General features: G+C 33.8%; 1 protein-coding gene and 1 long non-coding RNA gene across 2 annotated transcripts; both read left to right on the forward strand.

The window, feature by feature from the left end:
- Positions 1 to 223: 223 nt before the first annotated feature.
- Positions 224 to 2691, forward strand: LOC147385803 (uncharacterized). Its single transcript, XR_015172301.1, has 2 exons — positions 224 to 528; positions 2248 to 2691. It is a non-coding gene; the product is annotated as an uncharacterized LOC147385803 (long non-coding RNA).
- Positions 2692 to 16821: 14130 nt separating this feature from the next.
- On the forward strand, positions 16822 to 20040 carry LOC147385804 (phenylalanine ammonia-lyase). Its single transcript, XM_086422282.1, has 2 exons — positions 16822 to 17275; positions 18114 to 20040. The coding sequence occupies exons 1-2, from the start codon at positions 16878 to 16880 to the stop codon at positions 19861 to 19863; spliced, it is 2148 nt and encodes a 715-aa protein (XP_086278408.1). The 5' UTR covers positions 16822 to 16877; the 3' UTR covers positions 19864 to 20040.
- Positions 20041 to 20369: the final 329 nt, after the last annotated feature.

The following is a 20369-nucleotide window of genomic DNA, read 5'->3' on the forward strand; positions in this document are numbered from 1 at the left end:
TTACTTTATAAAGTTTGTTATTCAACAAACCTTAGAGTAGAACTCACATCATTTTTAAAAGATTAAATATATATATAATATCCTCCATTCTTTAAATCACCACATAATATCCGTTCTCCCTTCAACAACATTTCTTTCTTTAAAAATCATTCATCAAGTTTAAAATTTTTTATTTATTTTTAAATGAGTTTTTTCATGAAATTTAGAAGATTGTGATGTTGGATTTGCCAACGTGGCCATGTGGGCCAAATTACAATAACAAGAAAATGATATCAAAACTATAGTTTGTGAATTTGATTAATAGCAACACTACAATAATACCAGACCAAGTTCGTGTTTGACTCAGCATCTCCACACGTGTCTACCGTACGTGTCGTATAAATCTGTGTAACGTGGCCACAAAACCAACCCATTTGTCAGAGTTCAGTTAAGACTCCAGAGTCCTTAAATTAAATTAAGAGGAAAGTGGCACCTTTCGCTCAAGGTTCAGCCAAATCATCGTCCAATCTGGGTTCAAGATATTAACAGGTGAGAGAACCATCAGATCTGTAGTTTTCATCCTTAATTTTGTGATTCTTTCTTGAAAATTTCTGTGAAATTCTGCCCAATTTAGATTTATTCTATAAATTTTGGTATGTTGAGGTTGAGGAGAATCTTATCTAACTTGATAAAAAAACTCACTAAGTTAACCGTTGTGGACATTCCCAAATCCCCAAATACAATCATGAATTCCTCATCTGCAAAGTGTTTTTTTTTCTTCAAATTAATATAATTTAATGAGTGAAAATTTGAGATACATATGCGTTTGGCAAGCTCCTTGACCTCAGTCTTCTCTTATAGATTTATACGAACTCATATTCAACCTCTACCAAAAGAAAAATTCTTGATTTCTTTTTCCCAACCCAAAACCTGTTTTCTTCTTCAATCTCTATGTAAATTTCTTTTAATCTATTCAACCTTTCCTTTAATTCATCGTTTTTAACCTTGCCTTGACCCTTTAAAGATAAGGGCACTTAGGTATTTAAGGGGGAAATGTGACGGCCCCTCTGACATATGACATATGCCCCACCCGTGCCATGAGCTAGAATGATAGATTTTTCCTCGGGATACATAATTGTACATCTTCATAAATGTGCAATTGTGTGTCCCGAGAAAAAGAATTTATGATACTAGCACATGCCTCCTTGGGGGCATGTGTTAAAGGGGCATCACAAAATCATTATTCAAAATTTTATGATAATTTAGAGAATGATGATTTTCTAACGCCTCCCCTCTCGTATACGCCTTTTCACGTGGCATGCTCTAGAATCTTCTTTTTCCTCGGAATACACAACCTCACATATTTATGGGGATATGTCATTGTTTATCCCCAAGGAAAAAGATCTATGGTTCTAGCCCATGCCATATCAGAGGGGGAGTCAGAAAAGCACGACTCTAATGTAGACCTACCTCTCAATGTTTTTGGTAATTGGAGGTACTACGTGTGTATGTAAATTGATGACATGCCCCTTGACCGTGGTCTTCTACGAGTAACTAATGAAAAATTCATTTTCCAAATGCGAAAGTGCTTATTTCAAGGTTCACCAAATCCCAAGGATGAAAATGAATTTTTCCAAAAATGAAAAGAAAGAAAGAGTCCTTCTACACTGTCTTTGTTGGACATTGCACTGATGTGGTAGTGTACATATAACCATAGATTTTCTTCCTCGAGATACAAGGAAAAAAATCTACATTTCTATGTGCATTGCCATGTCAGCGCATTGTTGAGTGCAGTGTCAAACGAAGATAGTTCTACATTTTCCAAAAAAATAAATTCTTTCTTTTTATGAAAGGTATTGAAGACGGTTTTTTTTTTTTTTTTTTCTTTTGGGCATTTTCCAGTAGTTTATCATAGAAAACCACAGTCAAGGGTTATTTCATCAATTTGAAAACATAGGACAGTATTCCAAATATTTACATATTCCTAGTGATTCCCAAACTACTGATCTCTAGGAAACTTGTATTTCTCTTCCAATCTCAAAGGTTTGTTGGAACTCTAGGACACAAGAAGTTTCGGGCCTGTTCATTTGGGCTCCTGGAGCTGAATTTTTTTTTTGTTTTTGTGCTTTTAAGCCCAAAGAATCAAATGAATGATGTTTGTTTGGGTTTTTTTTTACTCCCGCGGATTTCAACTGAAGCCTAAAATTAGCTCCCTATCCTTTTTCACGTTTATATATTTATATTATATTTGTTGTAGGTTTGATGCAGGACAGGAGCATTCGTCCAACAAAGACATAAACATGAGTTACGTGATAGTGATATCTCTACCGGTAATTCTTCTATTCTTGATCGTAGCCATTGGTTGCTACCTTCTTGGTAGGGCCAGGGGTAGAACACAAGCATCAAGTAGTACTCCCCAATTTTATGGGCCTCCAGCACCTCCAGTTTACCTACATACCCATACCCAGGAAAATGAAAAACCACCACCACAAGTGTAGGTTACCATTACATATGCTCATCAAACATCCTAAAATATAGTGTTATATAGTACATTGTGTGTCTGTGTTAATGTTAATGTTAATGTTGGAACTCTCTTAGCTTCTTTTTGATTTGGTGATGGAAAAAACTTTGATCAAGTTTCATAGTGAGACACTGACACTCTTCCCTACCTGATTTACCCCTGTTTAATCGAAATAACAATTTGTTTTAATCTGACCACCTAGCTAGTTTTGTTTGTTTGTTGTGAGTCATGACTAAGTTTCAAGATTCATTGAAATGCATTTTAATTTGTTTTTAGTTTTCTACTCAGAATATCCCCATAAGCAAGTATGTTTGATTGTTTGTATTTTGATGGAGTAACCAGTTTGGTCATTAGTACAAAACAATAAACAAAAATGAATGAGGAAATTTAAACTATAACTATACAAATTATACAAAGGGTAAATTACCATTTCAAAGTGTCAATCTCGTTTGTTGTAAAAGTGACGTTCTTGCTAAAAGGTAGTGAACCTGCGAGACTCTCATGAAACCTGCAATATAATTGTTCATGTTTTGGGAATTAAAATGAATAGTGAGCAGGAATCGAAATTTCATCAAAAGTTGATCATGTTTTGAGAAATTTCTCTATACAAATACTAGCCACTCAACGTGTTTCATCGTCATATTTCATCTTTCTTTTTGGGTTGATTTCAAGGTTGATCCTTGAAGATTGAAGTGAGGGTAAAAGTGTGAACATTATCGAGTGCTCGTTCTTCGGACTCCTAAGACTATTTCGGTAAGGTTGATTGGAGTTATATGCATATGAAGGAATTTTAGAACTTGAGACCCATTAAGAGGAGGTATTCTTGTTCCCTATCATACATATGAAACGGTTTTCAGATTCTTGTTCAATGAGTCATACCCAGTAATCTAGAAAAAATCTTGCCGATGGATGAGAGTAGCTATTCATTCCATTTTCCTTAACCATCCACGAGAATGGATTGTAATGAATATGATCAATCGATCAAGTTAATTATTTGGGTAGGTGATCTACTTAGTGGAACATTGTGGATGTTAAAGAGCTTGAAGATGACATATTTCGAAGAAAAATAATGACCTTTTGGCTAGAAGTTCAAGATGAGGGCATTCATGTCATACAAGAGAATTTTATTTATTTATTTATTTTGTTGTCGTCGTTGCAATTCAATTAAATATCTTTTATCCTTTTTTAGATTTTTAATTGGATTTTTAGAGTTGATTTTCAATGATTATAACTGACAAAGTTATTGATTCGAGAGTCCCATGTCTCGTAGTGGTAGACACCCTCCATTCTCAAATACTAGGATATAACTAATTACTAAATATTAAAGTAACATTATATCACCGCAGAAGAAAGATGCTTTATTAAATGCCACAAACAACAAATGAAGAAATTTCAAGGACAATTATCATTGCAGACGATAAAATTATTATAATTATAATATTCAAATTTCATTGTTTTAAAAATATTATAATAATTCAAGTGCATTTTACTAGTTAATTCAAATTGAAATTATACAACTATGGAGGACAGTGTAGCTTGGATCAATAGCTAGGCTTGCCATATTTCAATGCAATTCGAGGTGTCCAGGTTTACCCAACAAAAAAAATATATGAATAAAGAAAAGTTGGTGAATATTTGAGATACTTGTCTGATGACATATCCTTTGATCTTCATCTTATAAGATATATTAAGTGAACATAACCTAAATCACAATGCGAAAAAAGCTCAAATTTGACGGTCTTAGGCCGTCAAATTTCATAAAATTCGACGGACAAATAGGTCGAATTGGTGTCAAATTTTTTTTTTCGACGGGTTGAAACTGTCAAATTAATGAAGGATGGGAGAAATTTGACAGATCTAAGCCATCAAATATGAGAATATCTAGAATTTCGATGGTCTTAAACCATCAAAATTCAATTTCTAAAATTCATGGGCCTTGGCCTGTCAATTTTTTCTGTCGAATTTTCCAATTTTCACATAATGAATACTCTTGCTTTCAACTGAATTTTTTTTATTTTATTTCCAAAACTAGTGACTTACTACCTCTTGTATTAAAAATTTAGACTTATGATAAACTGACGCTCTTGACGTGGCATATGCACAGAACCATAGAACAAAAAGATCTATGATTTTATGCATTGTCACGCCAAGAGCGTCAGTTTATAGAGACTCAAAAATTTATACCCTTATCTTCGAACTTAAGGTTCTAGATACTTCCAAACTTCAAAATCAAAGGCTTTCTACAAGAGGTAATAGTAAGACAATGTCCAAATCTATGGAATAGGTAAAAGAAAACTACTAGAGATTGAAGAGCACAATTTCCCTTTGGGAAGAATATTCAAAGGTTTTCAAGCACCATTTTAAAGAAAAAAACAGAAGTTGAAAGAGTTTTTAGCAGAGGTTGAACACAAGGCATTTAGGTCATTCATGCCATCACAATTGAAAACCCTGATCCATGGTTTTAAAACTCATCGAGGACTTAGCCGATTCATCTCAGTATTGTCCATCAACGAAATGGATTAACAAGTCTGTCTCAACTCTGATGTGTCTCTTAAAAGTCAATTGTGTTATTATTGAACGAGATGGCTCAAATAAATTGAAAAACTTATCCAAGACAATTCGATGTGATTCAAGGATGAGATGTCAAATCAAATTTTAAAATCATGCCCCGATCCAATCCGTTGACAGCCCCGGTGGACCAGGACCACGAGAGCACTGGATATGGTTTTACACCCTTTCTAATATATATATATATATTTTAAGAAAAAGGTATCCATGCCAGTAATTTTTGCAGGATACTCGCCTCTTTTGGTGAAAAAACCCATGGGACTGGGACATAGAGACCAGTCCCAATCCCCGTGGCGTCACGTTATAACGAAAAAAAAATATTCCACTCGATAAATGTGATAATTTATTAGTCGGTAACCTTTGTACGCTTGCGAGTTTGTTTCGTGTTCATTATGAAGAAAAATAAGGCACAAAAGTTCTAAAAATTAATGAAGCCTGAGACAGAAATTTATAATGTGAGAATACTTGACTTCATCAAGGCTTTCTCATAGTGAGATTTTTATTGTTTTTGCCAATGTTTTTTTAAAACAATCTTCTATACATGGTTTCAAAACTTGTCAGAGACTGAGTCGTATTGCCTGAGTCATCTTGTTATTAGGTATAGGCGAGACGGACAGATAAGTCAATTTTTGCGAACAAGATTTAAGATCCCACAGTTCATTTTTCAAATTTTGAAACGAGACGTCTTACACGTATCGAAAAATTCGTCTGAGATGACTTGGTATCTGGCATGGATGAGACAAGACATGAAATTAAATTTTAAAACCATGCTTCTAGATGATAACATTATTATTATTTATTTATTTGAATATTGTTGATGGTTCAGGTTATTATAATATAATAATTTGTTTTTGTTGACTAAATTATCTCAATCGTCTTTTCTTTATTATACCTATTGGTATCATTTGTATATATTTTTTTAAATTTCTTTCATCTATTTGGTCATCCTCATATGGACAACATTAATTCAATCTATGAATATCATCATCATGTTATGCCTTATCCCATGCTTAGAGTTGGTTGTTAAACATCATGTAGAGCTTTGACAGAGATCTTCATTTTAGTCACTTGGAGTTGCACTATTACCAAAATGACATCTCAAACCTCTAAATTGATAGTTTAGATAAGGGTTAAATTATTTTAAAAAAAAGGAATATTTACAAAAATGTGATCAACTTTTGATGAATTTACGATTCTAGCTCGCTGTTCATTTTAATTACCAAAATGTGAATGATAATGAATTTGGAGGTTTTAAAGTGACTATCTCACAGGTTTTACTATTTTTAGCGAGAGTCACTTTAAATCTACGAAATTGTCACTTTAAAACCGTCGAATTTGTTATCGTTCATGTTTTGGTAATTAAAATGAATTGTGAGCTGGAATCGTAAATTCGTCCAATTCAGCTCATGAAATGGTAATTCACCCAAAAAAAGAACTGTTGGATGATGCTTAAAAAATGGATGATCATCGAACCCCCACCAAATTTAAAATGCGTTTGTCAATGATGGAAAAATATATTCTTTCAAATTTATTTGGGATTATATAATTTTGTACACCACATCCACCATTTGGGTACCATATGGACTTGCACAGTCCACATAAATAGGTGGTCCTTTGGTCTATGCAACCCTGTGGCAAGCTTATAACCTTCAATAAATAAGTATAAAGAAAGACTTGTGATAATCTGACTATCCCACGTGACAAATTCAATCGACTATCCTAACATAACAAGTTTAAGAACCATAGATCTGCGTTCCTCGGGATACATGATTGCATTTCCCCATAAAAAGTGTATTTTGAGGGAATCATGTATCCCAAGGAGAGTGGGTCTACAATTCCCGAACTTGTCACGTCAAATAGTCGATCGAGTATGTCACGTGGGGTAATCAGATTATCACGACTCATAAAGAAAACCACAACAACAATAAGTCCCAAAGCTTGAGTTATTTTCAACAATGATGAACATCATTACATTTATTTTCTCAACCATCAACATAAGTGTAAGAGCAAAACAGTGGTACCTGAGTATTCATTCCAGGCTGAGGTTCACATATTCGTACATAGAAGATGTTTCCTTTCTAAGTATGATTCGTCACCATCATAGATCTGGTAGATGTAGTAGTTGATATGTAAATAAACTCTCTAGATTAGGATGTTGGATGGGTGATGCTATTGTGTATTGAGTTTACACCACAATTCTATTACGTAGTCCTTATCAATTTGAACTTTGTCAATCCTTGCATCAAGATATAATTTTGTGGGGTCCAACATACTCATTTATAACATTTCTTTTTCACTCCTTTAAACACTTTTCAATAATATATCTTTAATTTACTATCTTCCCCTCTAATTTTACTATCTTTCCACTTTGATTCACATCACTGTCTTTTCTTATCTCTCTTTTCCTTAATAATACTTCTCCAATTTTATTATTTATCCTCTTAATTGAATTTTTTTTTATATTTTTCTACTTTTAACCCTTAACTCAAAGAGAATGCTTGAGCGTACGGCACAAACAAATTCTAGTACACATATTAATGTGAGAAAAAAAGGTATAAAGTGATTCAAAACAAAATTGAGAGGACAAAAAATGCTCTCTTACTTCTTTGGAAAAAATTAGAGTAATTTTAAAATTCACTCTAATTCACACTTTGCTAACATAGAAGCATGTAAGAAATCATAGATGCTTTTCAACAAGATATGAACACCTATAGTTCCATGTACGTCTCAACATTAGCAAAGTGTGATACAAAGTGAATTTTAAAGCCACCCAAACACACGACTCTAATTATGTTTAACCTTACTAGTATTATGATCATTTTTGCTAAAACGAATATAATTAGAATACTACTATCCCTATAATCTGATTAATTTTTTTAAATTATAAAAATATTTTTTATTAACTGTTATTTTCACAATAACTCTAATTAATATTTCAAATGATAAAAAAAATCCCTATAATATATGTGTGTTTGCATATGCCAGCAATTGGTGTATAATGTATTCTTTGCACATGTTACCTACTGGGTGTGTATATATATATTATATTCTTTGTCAGTACGGTTAGTGAGAATCAGCCTTCAAAGTAGTTCTCTCTCCCCCCTCTATTGATTGGACATATATTAATAAGAAATAATAAATAATAAGTTAGGTGAGATAGCTCCCTCTACCTAAATTTCAAAGGTTAGTGAATAGGTTTGGTTGATTACGCCACGTTCCACGACTTCCCCACCTACCACCGATTGAATCTACTCTCCACACCCCCAACCCCCCCACCTCCCACCCTCTCTTGCATGCGGGGTTCCTACGAAATTTCTACCTTTTTTATTTAAAAAGTTTTCCTTAATATATCTGCAAGGATTCATAGTTTAACCTTAGCTGTGATGTGATTTGGCTAATACTACATCGTTGACAAGTCAACGAGTCAAACAATTCAAAGTATCACGCTGACCGGGTCTTTGCGTTGGCCGCCCATAAATTTCTAATAAAAGAATAATGATTTTCTGATTCTCACCACGCCTCTGACATACTCTCCTGATGTGATATGTTTTAGAATTATAGATTTTTCTTTCGATAAACACAATTACACGTATTTATGGAAATGTGCAATTGTGTATCTTGAAAAAAAATTATGATTCTAACCCATGCCACATCAAGAGAGTATATGTTAGAGGGAGGGAGTCAGAGAATCACGACTCATAATAAAAAGTAATTAATCCATGAAGAAAATAACTAATTATTTGCGGATGATATACAAAGCAATCTTTATGCAGAAGAACATCCAAGTGTTTTTTTTATTTTTAAGAAAACTTTATTAGATTTCAATTATTCTCTTCAATTCATGTTCAAAAGATTTTTATTTATATTTAAGTTAATCTATAACATATATATATATATATATATATATATATATATATATATATATATATAGAAAAGAAATAGATTGGCCTTATAAGACTTGATTTACATAAGTATGAGATGATAATTTTTTAAGAAAATATAAAAATAATAAATCTTAAAAATATTAATATTTTTTGGCTAAATATGAATGTGAAGAATACAATATGTATATATATATTGAATTATTTTTAAAGTATTTAATTCAAATTATATTGGAATCATGCTCATATTGCATTTTTCCCATGGAAAATGCTAAAATGACACAGGGTATTTATTGTGATTCTCAAAAGTCTGACGTAGGATATGCACATAACCATAGATGTATTTTCTCGTGATACGAATAAAAATTATCTACAATTTTGTACGCACCTTCATGTCAGAATTGTGAAAATCACAATACATACTATGTCACGCCAACACGAATCTTTTTCTATTGTTGATCTTTCTATAAGAAATTTCAAACGAATTGTTAAATATATGTTTGGAATTGTATTAATTGGTCTTGTCGTTGTACATCGAATTACTAATTACGATCCTAACTTGCACATTTTATAAGTTATGTGGGTCCATCATTTCTTTTTGGACCAACGTACCAAAGATCAATCAATCTAAGGTGATAAATCTGATTATCAAAATTCTATCACACATAAATAATTGTGAAACAGAAGTTATCAATTAATCTGATTTTCGGGGAGTAGGTGGTGAGCCAGTTATCTATAAGGTAACAAATTGTGACACGTGTAGTATTGAAAGATACAGTTGTGAAAAAATTTATTAAGATGGGCCATCGCAGTCCATCCAACTTGACCAAGTTGATGATCTCGATTAAAAATCATAATAGCGCCACATGAAGAGCTTTTGGTCCTCACTTTGCTACGAGTTCCAACGACTTGCAGTATGCCACGTGGATCTTTGTTCTCACCACCACATGTGCATGTATAGATAAAAGTAATCCACGTGGAAGGTCAATGCCCATTCAAGCCAGGCCTCCTTAGGTGGCTAGAAATTGGGTCTAAAAGTAGAACAACTTTCTTCATTCGGTGCACGTCAAAATTACGAATATGTCCTCATTTAGCAAACATCATTTGTGGGACAAGAGCCAGAGAGAAGTGGACAACACGTTTTTAAAGAACCACCTAAACCTTACAGCAGAAGAAAATTTCATTTTCAATTACTTAGTTTGACTTCTTATTTTAATGGATTGGTCACATGCCCAAGCAACTATTTAAGTCTATTTTATTCATTAAAAATTAAAAAACTAATTTATAGATTTGTTTTTTAGGAAGAACTACTTAATGCCTTTTAATATAAGATTTTCTTGCTAAATATTTTTTAATTTTTAAATGATATTTTAATAATTAAGCTAGTAAAGTTTTTTCAATTAAATATTCCTTATCTTATTATATTAAAAAAAAAATAGAATTACGATATCCAAAATACCTTTTCAATTAAAAGCCCCTCTCATACGATCATCTCTTAATTATCTAATAATTTTTAACAAGGAAGAATGGTGAAGCTTGAAAAAATATAGGTTATATTTTGAAATATTTTCAAAAAATAAAATTGATTTTAACATAAGCCATCAATAACAATGATGCTATATATATATATATATATATTATATATATATATATATATATATATGGGGACGGTTCGAGGGACATTTGAAAAGCAGTGTTGGAAATCGATGTTTCCAACTCGTTGGATTTGAGGGTTTGAACGACTGTGATTATCATTTGGAAACAGCTGGAAAGCAACATGTTTCAATTAAGATTTCATATAATTATAGAAATCTCCTTCCAATTTCTATTAACCCTTTGTGTGGGCATGATAGAGAAACTCTCTCTCCATTAATGATGTGACTCACGCCACATGTCAAATGGTTGTTGGGCTATTGTGAGAAAAAAATCACTTAGGACCTTTTGTTGGAGTTAGTAATCTCTCTCATAAACCTCTGGTTGTGTAACAACAGAAGAAGATTCAGAATCAGCTTATGGCACCTGTAATCTATAGGTAGTTCAGCTCCCCTATGTAGAACTGTAGAAGATAACATGGTATTTTTTTTTTTAAATTAAAAGTTTTGTAGGGGAAAGACCCCCTTAGTCTTCGTGTACAGATCCGCCTACCCTATCCTTAAGTAGAACTGTGGAAGATAACACAGTATAAAAGTATATTTTTGAACAATTTTGTGGGGGTTATGCCACCCTCATGTTACGCCGCCGATGTCTTTAGAATCTCAGCTAACCCTCGGTGGGTGAAGGTTAAGAAATTGACATCAACTTCTCTTGACACCCTTTACATCGTAAACCCACTATGAAAAAGAGCTTATATATACTAATAACCTCTCAGAACACTTACAAAAGAAGTAGTGAGTAAAGTAAACATGACAATTTGATTTTCTCTGCTTGTGGTTGTAACTGTCTTTTTTCATGCCACCGATCCCGATCCACTTCAAGACTTCAGTGTCGCTGATTTGCAGTCCTGGTATTTAAATTCTTTTGTTACAACAAAATTTTAAAATTAATGATAAACTCACGTTAAGGTCAATCGAGAGAGAGAACGAGGTTGACCGATCGATCGAGAGATCGAGAAACGTTTCACCTGTGTTCGGGTTCAAAAAGAGAGAGAGAGTGGATTTAGTTTTAATAAATCCCGTAATAGAGGGAGTTTTCTATAATTAAATGAATTTTATTAGAAACATATTTCTTTCCAGCTGTTTCCAAACGATAATCACAGCCGTTCAAACCGGCAAATCCAACGAGTTGGAAACATCGGTTTCCAACACTGCTTTTCAAACGTCCCTCGAACCATCCCCTATATATATATATGGGAAATGTTCAGCACCCTAAGTTTTACCACACACTTTAACAAACGTTTTTTGTCCTACATGGGTTAGAAGTTTTGGAATGAGCTAATTTTTGGTGAGGATGATCTCTATGATTAGAAGATCATCCTCCCCAAAAATCAGCCCATTCCGAAATGTTTAGCCCCATGTTTACACTTGAAAAATCGTGGACCGTCCATTTTTTGTAAATCAATTTTGATGGGGTTAGAAGTTTTGGAATGAGCTGATTTTTGGTGAGGATGATCTCCTCGCCATAGAGATCATCCTCACCAAAAATCAGCTCATTCCGAAACTTCTAACCCATGTAAGACAAAACGCGTTTGTTAAGTGTGTGGTAAAACTAAGGGTGGCGAACGGGACCCTATATATATATATATTATATATATATATATATATATATATGGGTCCCTATCCGTGGCCAACAGTTTGGCAAACATTTTGGCAAACACTTTTTCAAAACATGGGTTAAAGGTCTTGGAATGGGCTGATTTTTGGTGAGGATGATCTCTACGGTGAGGAGATCATCCTCACCAAAAATCAGCTCATTCCAAAACTTCTAGCCCCATTTTACAAGTTGAAAAATCGTGAACCGTCCATTTTTTGTAAACCATTTTTGATGAGGTTAGAAGTTTTGGAATGGGCTGATTTTTGGTGATGATGATCTCCTCACCATAGAGATCATCCTCACCAAAAATCAGCCCATTCCAAGACCTCTAACCCATGTTTTGAAAAATGTGTTTGCCAAAATGTTTGCCAAACTGTTGGCCATTGAACGCTACTCCAGACATATATATATATATATATCAGTTTTCCTTGAAAAAATGGTAAAATCACTGATTTTTTGGTATCAAAATAAGTGAATTGGCCAATGTCAATCATTAAGGTACAAATTTGTTATTTTCTTTGTTTAAAAGTGGTAAATTCATTTTTTGATTTCTTCCAAACAATCAATTCGTTTCTTACAAAATTTCAATATAGGACAAATCATTAGCTAATTTGGTCAAAATTAAATGCAAAAAAGTAAAATGATTCACATTCTTTGTATCTTCGATCAATCATTTGACAAAAATTCAATAAAAGAGATTCATTAACCTATCTTGAAATCAAAATGTGATCTAAATTGTCATTTTTCGAATTTGCACGTGAATTTGAGATAATAAATCTAACCCATTTCGGTTTGGTTCCAAATCAATCCTTAAAATTGGATCTGATCCGATACATTGACATCCTTAGGATCCACTCTCTATGCACGGGGTCTTATTTTATTCTAATCTAGATCTACCTAACAAAGACTATAGAAATGTATTATAAATTTAAAATAAACTTAATTATAAAATATATTTCGATTCTCTCTTCTTTGCTAGCGTGTTATCAGCCATTTCTCACCTACCACGAGGGGGAAGAGGCAAGAGGGGGTTGGTGGGGGTGGGGGAGCATGACTTGTATATTATAGCTCAACCACACTTTTGTATTTTGATCTTTGTTTTCTTTGAAGTATTTTCTACTCACCCACTTTACGACACGACCTTAGTCACTCGATTTTTTCATTTAATACTCAATTAACGTGACTAAATGTTTTAAACCAAAAAAATTAGTTTAATAATCAATGAACATGACTCGTTCTTATTATTAATATAATAAATATTAAAAAAATGTATTTTTACTTTTTAAAAAACTTTCAAAATTTTTAAGTAGAGATTCTATCATACATAAAGATACATAAATGAGATGAAGAAAGATATTATTCTTTTAAGATTCTTAACTTCGATGTGCTTCTAACAATGCTCTCTTCATATTAGGTGTTCAATAAGTGTCATATTAATAAAATAAGTGTAATAGAGATAAAGAATGTTAAGTTAGATGAGTGGAAAGATTAAATTAAAAATAGAGTTGTGATTTTCTGAATCAGATTTTCACTTGATCTGTATGCGACTAGCGTGAGAAGGGCACAGAATCATAGATATTATTATTTGTGATACATAAGGAAAATATCAATAGTTTTGCACTCTTGCCAAATCATTTGAGTATAGATCGAGTGAGAAATTTTGAGTTAGAAAATCATTAGCGTTAAAAATAAATGTAATCAAGAAAAAGTACAAGTAACTGAAACAAACCAACAAAATAAAATAAAATTTGAGATGATTTAGATACATTCAAAGAAGATTGATTACAATTTAAGTAACTAGCATTCGGCATAGTAACCAAGGCACCTTTCTAAAAAGGAAGAGGTGTTGATTTCAAACCCTCTCATTAGCCACCCACAAAGATTTTTTTCGACTTACCTAACATGTATTATTTGTAAGGCATGTACTTGGAGGATTTGCGAAAGATATGATGTTTTAAAAGACCAATTGCCTTGCTATTGCAAGTAAGGTTTACGGATTCGAAACATGTCTTTAAACAAAAAACAACAAATATTAATTACAATTTCAAGCAAATAACATAATTCCAATAACAGAAAATGCAATACTGAAAGAATTGAATGAAAGATATAATTCATTTAGACGATCCAAAATCTAAATCTGTTGAAAATTTGAAAAGAATTGAGAGAAAAAAACATGTATATTGAGATAGTGAAAGCTAATAAACAAATTTTCACCACTAAATTTTCTTTTTTATTATAAAGAACATAATCGCTCTCAGATTAAGACTTATAATGATTCGGGCCTTTGTGATTGGAGGTTTTTTGGAAAAAAAACTTAATTCATTGCACAGTGCACTATTTCCAAAATGGAGATGAAGTCATGCTTTCGCACCACTTCAGCAACCACCATTCACCATTTGACGAGTAATAGACTTTATTATGCAACCGCGTTGCACAGGATAAAAGTTATTTCAAATTGACATGTGTCGTAATATTTGCCTCAGCCGACGGACACCTCTAACGTGGCATGTGTTATAACTATAGATTTTTTCCTCGGGATAAACAGCTGCACATATTTATGGGGATGTGCAGTGTGTATAAAAAAAAATCTATGATTCTGACACATTCCACGTCAGAGGGGTGGAGTCAGAAAATCATAGACTCGGGTTCGAATTATTAGTCAGATCGTGGATTTGATTTATCTACGAGTTGTTCTACAATGACTTCGTACAACACTTTACTGACGTGGCAGTGGCTAAGGAATCATATATTTTTCACTCGTATTTCGAAGGAAACCAGCTTTGGTTCTAAACACACTGCCACGATTGCGCAGTTTTGTATGAAGTCAGCCTAGCATTTTCCTTAATTCAATTGGTTAGAGATTATAATTTGAATCCAACGGTCTGAATTCATGTTTGATGCTGGTTTTGGTGTTTTCCCTATGACCCTACGAGGAAGTGTGGGCCACTTATTGGTTAAAAAGTCAAACATTTTAAGGTGAACATGCCAGGCCTGAAGAATCTGCCTGGTCGAATCTTTGAGAAAGTCACAACGTTCAACCATGATTTAAACTCGCTCGATACTGAACTCACAACTCAGAGTTTGTACCAATTAAAAACTGAGTAAAGTAGCCATGTTTAATTTTTATATAAAATATATAGTGTCCAACTAAACTATCTAACTTAGTAAGATTTCAACTCTTACTAAGGGTCGTTGATCTCACTTTGTGGTATCCAAAAACATGTTTTGATCTGATGTTCAATGGTTGGAAAAAAAAAAATCTTATTTTTCGTTGTTAACTTTTAATTTTAAATTTGAGAGTTTTGTGAAATTTCAATAGTCGTCCGTTTTCGAAAAATTGGATGAAGTCCGAAGAAATTTTTATTTTTAATTTTTTTTAGATTTTCAATGTGGTAATCCATTTTAGTAAAACAACCTTTAATAATGTTTAAAATTTTATTAGATTAGTAAAGAAAGTATTTTTTTTCAATATATATATATTACATGAGAGATCAAATTTTTACTAGTTGGAATCGAGCCAAGTCAAAGTCATATTATCTAGGTTAGATTGAGTCACTCTTTGTAAGCATCTCTACCAACCCTATTCAAAGATCTCGATCTTTGAATATTGATTGATTGAAGTTGAAATTCGGCGCAACTATTTAAGATATCCAACCATCCCAATTGTCAACAAAATGCTACTAGACACGAGTTAAAACATACTAAAAAATCTAGCATGTGTTGTAGCACGGGTGAAGTTGGTAAGAGTGTTTGTCTTTAGAATTGTGTCATTGCGATTATAAGTTGATTGTCAATTTATCCAGACGATAATGATAATATCTTGTACTTAAACCAGTAATCCAAATACATGATCCACAACATGATTTTAATAGGCTCCAACAAATTAAGGCGCCATGTGGTTAAAGGTGGATACATGTGCTCAAAATGACTTGTCTAACTATGCACCAAATAATTGTCTACTTACACGTATAATATCTAAAAATTAAATGATTAGACAAAACTCCAAAAACCCAAAAAAAAAAAAAAAAAAAGACTGCCACCTAAGTAACATATAAGAAATTTGTAGGTGCCAGTAGATTAGTTGATAAAATCTTTGGGTGATAATATTAGAGACTTGGGTTCAAATCCTGTCGACATCAAATTTTCGAATTTATTAAAAATAGATTTGTTGATAAATAAAAAAACGTGTACAAAAGTCTAAATCAAAGTTTTGATGGAATTGACATTGATTTGATCATTAAACTATTTTCATCCAGTGATAATTAAAGAATTACAAGATAAATGAGAGATTTAGAAGAGAAATTGATCTCTTTGCAACTCCTGACTTTTATTTATATTTTTCAAAATTTATTGATTTAATAAATTTATGTGGGCCGAGTCTATTAAAGATTATCGAGTTGACTCGACTAGGTAGTTGAGTATGAACATTGACTTAATAATCTGACATATCTGTAAAGCCACGTGTTACTTTTAGAACCTTTCGATTATATTAAGATTAACGGCAAAGATTGGTGTTCAACCAACCCCTTTTGCTTCCCCACCAAACTCTCTTTCTGTCTTCTCTATTTAAGGCAGCAAAAGCTGCCTCATAACACTCAGGAAATTCAATCTTAAACCGAATTTTCCTATCAAACCTTTCTTTCTCTCTCTCTCTCTCACACACACTCTCTCTCTCTACCATGGCTGCTCAAATCCATGAGAATGGCAAATCCAACGGTTCGATTTCGATGGAAAGTTTGTGCATCAAAGACCCATTGTACTGGGGAGCAGCAGCAGAGTCTCTAAAGGGTAGCCATCTCGAGGAGGTTAAACGAATGGTGGAGGAATTCCGAAAGCCAATTGTACGGTTAGGTGGTGAGACCCTCACAATCTCTCAAGTGGCTGCGATTGCAGCAAATGAAGCTGGAATCAAAGTTGAACTATCAGAGTCATCAAGGGCTGGAGTGAAAGCTAGCAGTGATTGGGTGATGGAGAGCATGAACAAGGGTACGGACAGTTATGGTGTCACAACTGGGTTTGGTGCTACTTCACATAGGAGAACCAAACAAGGTGGTGCCCTTCAGAAGGAGCTCATCAGGTGTGCATTAATTAATTTTTTTTTTCTTCTTCTTAATTTTAATTAATATTCTAATATTTACTATTTACTTGTTTAATTTTAAATTTATATGATTTGTGGGACCCACTTATTTACTATCTTGGATACATAAAATGTTTTCTTTATGAGATGAGATTTAGATGTATATTTTTTTAAGAATTATTAATGAACCTCCATGTTATGGGACCCACCATGAGATGGGTCTCACTTAAAAAATATCAATACATGTGTTAAAGCAATATAGCATAGCTGTCAAGAATAAATAAAACTGCGATTGTCACACCAAAATCACGAATCGCACACAGTTGGTGTGGCGTTAGTAAAACTTACTGTGGCAATAGTAACTCTCTGTGGAGCCATCTAACCTCGCCTTGTCAAATCAAGTAAAGTCATCACACACTGCCAATCACGTAAATCCTGGTCCCTTATATACGATTTTGTTTTTTTTGCTATTTTGTTTTTTCATAGAATATATATTTAATATTTATTAATTAGAATTTATATTATAAAGTATATTTGTATTTAAATAGTAGGATAGATTTAATTTAATTAAAATTTATGTAATATCTATAAATTTATCCCCATAAGGATCAAATAATAATCATCCAAGATTTTTAATATATATTGATTGGTATTTTTTTTAACTAATGGAAAAGATTTAAGTTAATTAGATTCACTTTTTATATTTTGATTTGATCTAATAAACGTCCAATTATTTTCAAGAAAGTTATTTTTCACACCAAAACCGTTTGATTCCAATCTGAAATAGATTCTTTGTTGCTAATCCGTTTTTTTTTTTATTGGAATTTTGTTGAATTAGATTCTTGAATGCTGGAATCTTTGGCAAAGGGACAGAATCTTGCCACACATTGCCTCAATCTACAACAAGGGCAGCAATGCTTGTAAGGATCAACACCCTCCTCCAAGGATACTCTGGAATCCGTTTTGAAATCTTAGAAGCCATCACAAAGTTCCTTAACAACAACGTCACCCCAACTTTGCCTCTTCGGGGCACGATCACCGCATCGGGTGATCTCGTCCCTTTATCATACATCGCGGGCCTTTTGACAGGTCGGCCCAATTCAAAATCCGTGGGACCCAACGGGGAATCCCTCGATGCTGAAGAAGCCTTTAAACTAGCCGGGATCAATGGTGGATTCTTTGAATTGCAGCCCAAGGAGGGTCTCGCTTTGGTTAATGGCACCGCAGTTGGTTCTGCCCTTGCTTCCATGGTTTTATTCGATGCCAACGTTCTCGCTGTCCTATCGGAAGTCATATCGGCGATATTTGCCGAAGTCATGCAAGGTAAACCGGAGTTTACGGATCATTTGACCCACAAATTGAAGCATCACCCAGGTCAAATCGAGGCTGCAGCAATAATGGAACACATTTTAGATGGGAGCTCTTATGTAAAAGAAGCTCAAAAACTACATGACGTTGATCATCTTCAAAAGCCTAAGCAAGATCGATATGCTCTCCGAACTTCACCCCAATGGTTGGGACCACAAATTGAAGTGATTCGATCATCAACAAAATCGATTGAAAGGGAAATTAACTCTGTTAATGATAACCCATTGATCGATGTGTCGAGGAACAAAGCCCTTCATGGTGGGAATTTTCAAGGGACTCCTATTGGTGTCTCAATGGATAATACCCGATTGGCGATTGCTGCTGTTGGGAAATTAATGTTTGCTCAATTCTCTGAGCTTGTTAATGATTTCTACAACAATGGGTTGCCTTCGAATCTATCGGGTGGAAGGAATCCAAGCTTGGATTATGGATTCAAGGGTGCAGAAATTGCAATGGCGGCCTATTGTTCCGAGCTTCAATTTCTTGCTAATCCAGTTACTAATCATGTAGAAAGTGCAGAGCAACATAATCAAGATGTGAATTCCTTGGGATTGATTTCTTCGAGAAAAACGGCTGAAGCTGTTGACATCTTGAAGCTCATGTCTTCGACATTCTTAGTTGCATTATGCCAAGCTATCGATTTGAGGCATTTGGAGGAGAATTTGAAGAGCACAGTCAAGAACACGGTGAGTCAAGTAGCGAAGAGAGTTCTAACAATGGGTGTTAATGGGGAGCTTCACCCTTCAAGGTTCTGTGAGAAGGACTTACTCAAGGTTGTCGATCACGAGTATGTTTTTGCCTACATCGATGACCCTTGCAGTGCTACTTACCCACTTATGCAGAAATTAAGGCAAGTTCTTGTTGAACATGCATTGGTCAACGGCGATAACGAGAAGAATTCGAGCACCTCAATCTTCCAAAAGATTGGAGCATTTGAGGAGGAATTGAAGACCCTTTTACCCAAAGAAGTCGATAATATGAGGAGTGCATATGAGAGTGGAAACGAGGCCATCCCAAACAGGATTAAAGAATGCAGGTCGTACCCGTTGTACAAATTTGTGAGGGAAGAGTTGGGAACGGAACTCCTGACTGGGGAGAAGGTTCGATCGCCAGGGGAGGAGTTCGACAAGGTGTTTACGGCGATGTGCGAGGGGAAGATGATTGATCCATTACTCAATTGTCTAAGGGAGTGGAATGGTGCCCCTCTTCCACTCTGTTAAAAAAAACCTTTAATGTTTCATGGGAAATTGTTTGTTTCTTTTTTCTGGTCTTATTTCAAATTGTTGTTTTATGTCTTAATTTAGTTATTTCTAGAACATATATGATCCTTGTTTTCTGGTTTCTTGTGCAAGAAGAAGAATGTAATATTAATTCAGTTTGTTTTTTCACCATCTTTATATTTTGTTCTCAACTTTTTAGTAATTTTCTTTGGATCTACCTTGAATGTTGTTATGGAAACAAATAGGACGCACAAAGTATTCAAAGGTCATAAAAGTTTAAAAAAAAGAACAAAAAAAAAGTGTCCTTTGACATATGCAACCATGTCCTATTGAGAGTGATGTCTTGCTTGGCTGCATTTTAGCATTATTGTTTTGTAATGGGTGCAACCAATTGTCCTAATCACCACCACACACTCTTAGTGGTGGTAGGTGAGGATGAATGGTCTCAACTCATTTTAGTCACAAACTCAAACTAAGCACGTGCTTAGTGGTGGTAGGTGAGATGC

This window comes from Akebia trifoliata, chromosome 14 (genome assembly GCF_017979445.1).
Source record: "Akebia trifoliata isolate Shusen 1 chromosome 14, ASM1797944v1, whole genome shotgun sequence".
Lineage (NCBI taxonomy): Eukaryota > Viridiplantae > Streptophyta > Magnoliopsida > Ranunculales > Lardizabalaceae > Akebia > Akebia trifoliata.

What these genes read in the sequence shown, in the direction of transcription:
- LOC147385804 (XM_086422282.1), top strand. Translation starts at nt 16,878, where the DNA reads ATGGCTGCTCAAATCCATGAGAATGGCAAATCCAACGGTTCGATTTCG. An exon ending in CTTCAGAAGGAGCTCATCAG is followed by an intron (nt 17,276 to 18,113) that starts GTGTGCATTAAT and finishes TTGTTGAATTAG; the next exon opens with ATTCTTGAATGCTGGAATCT.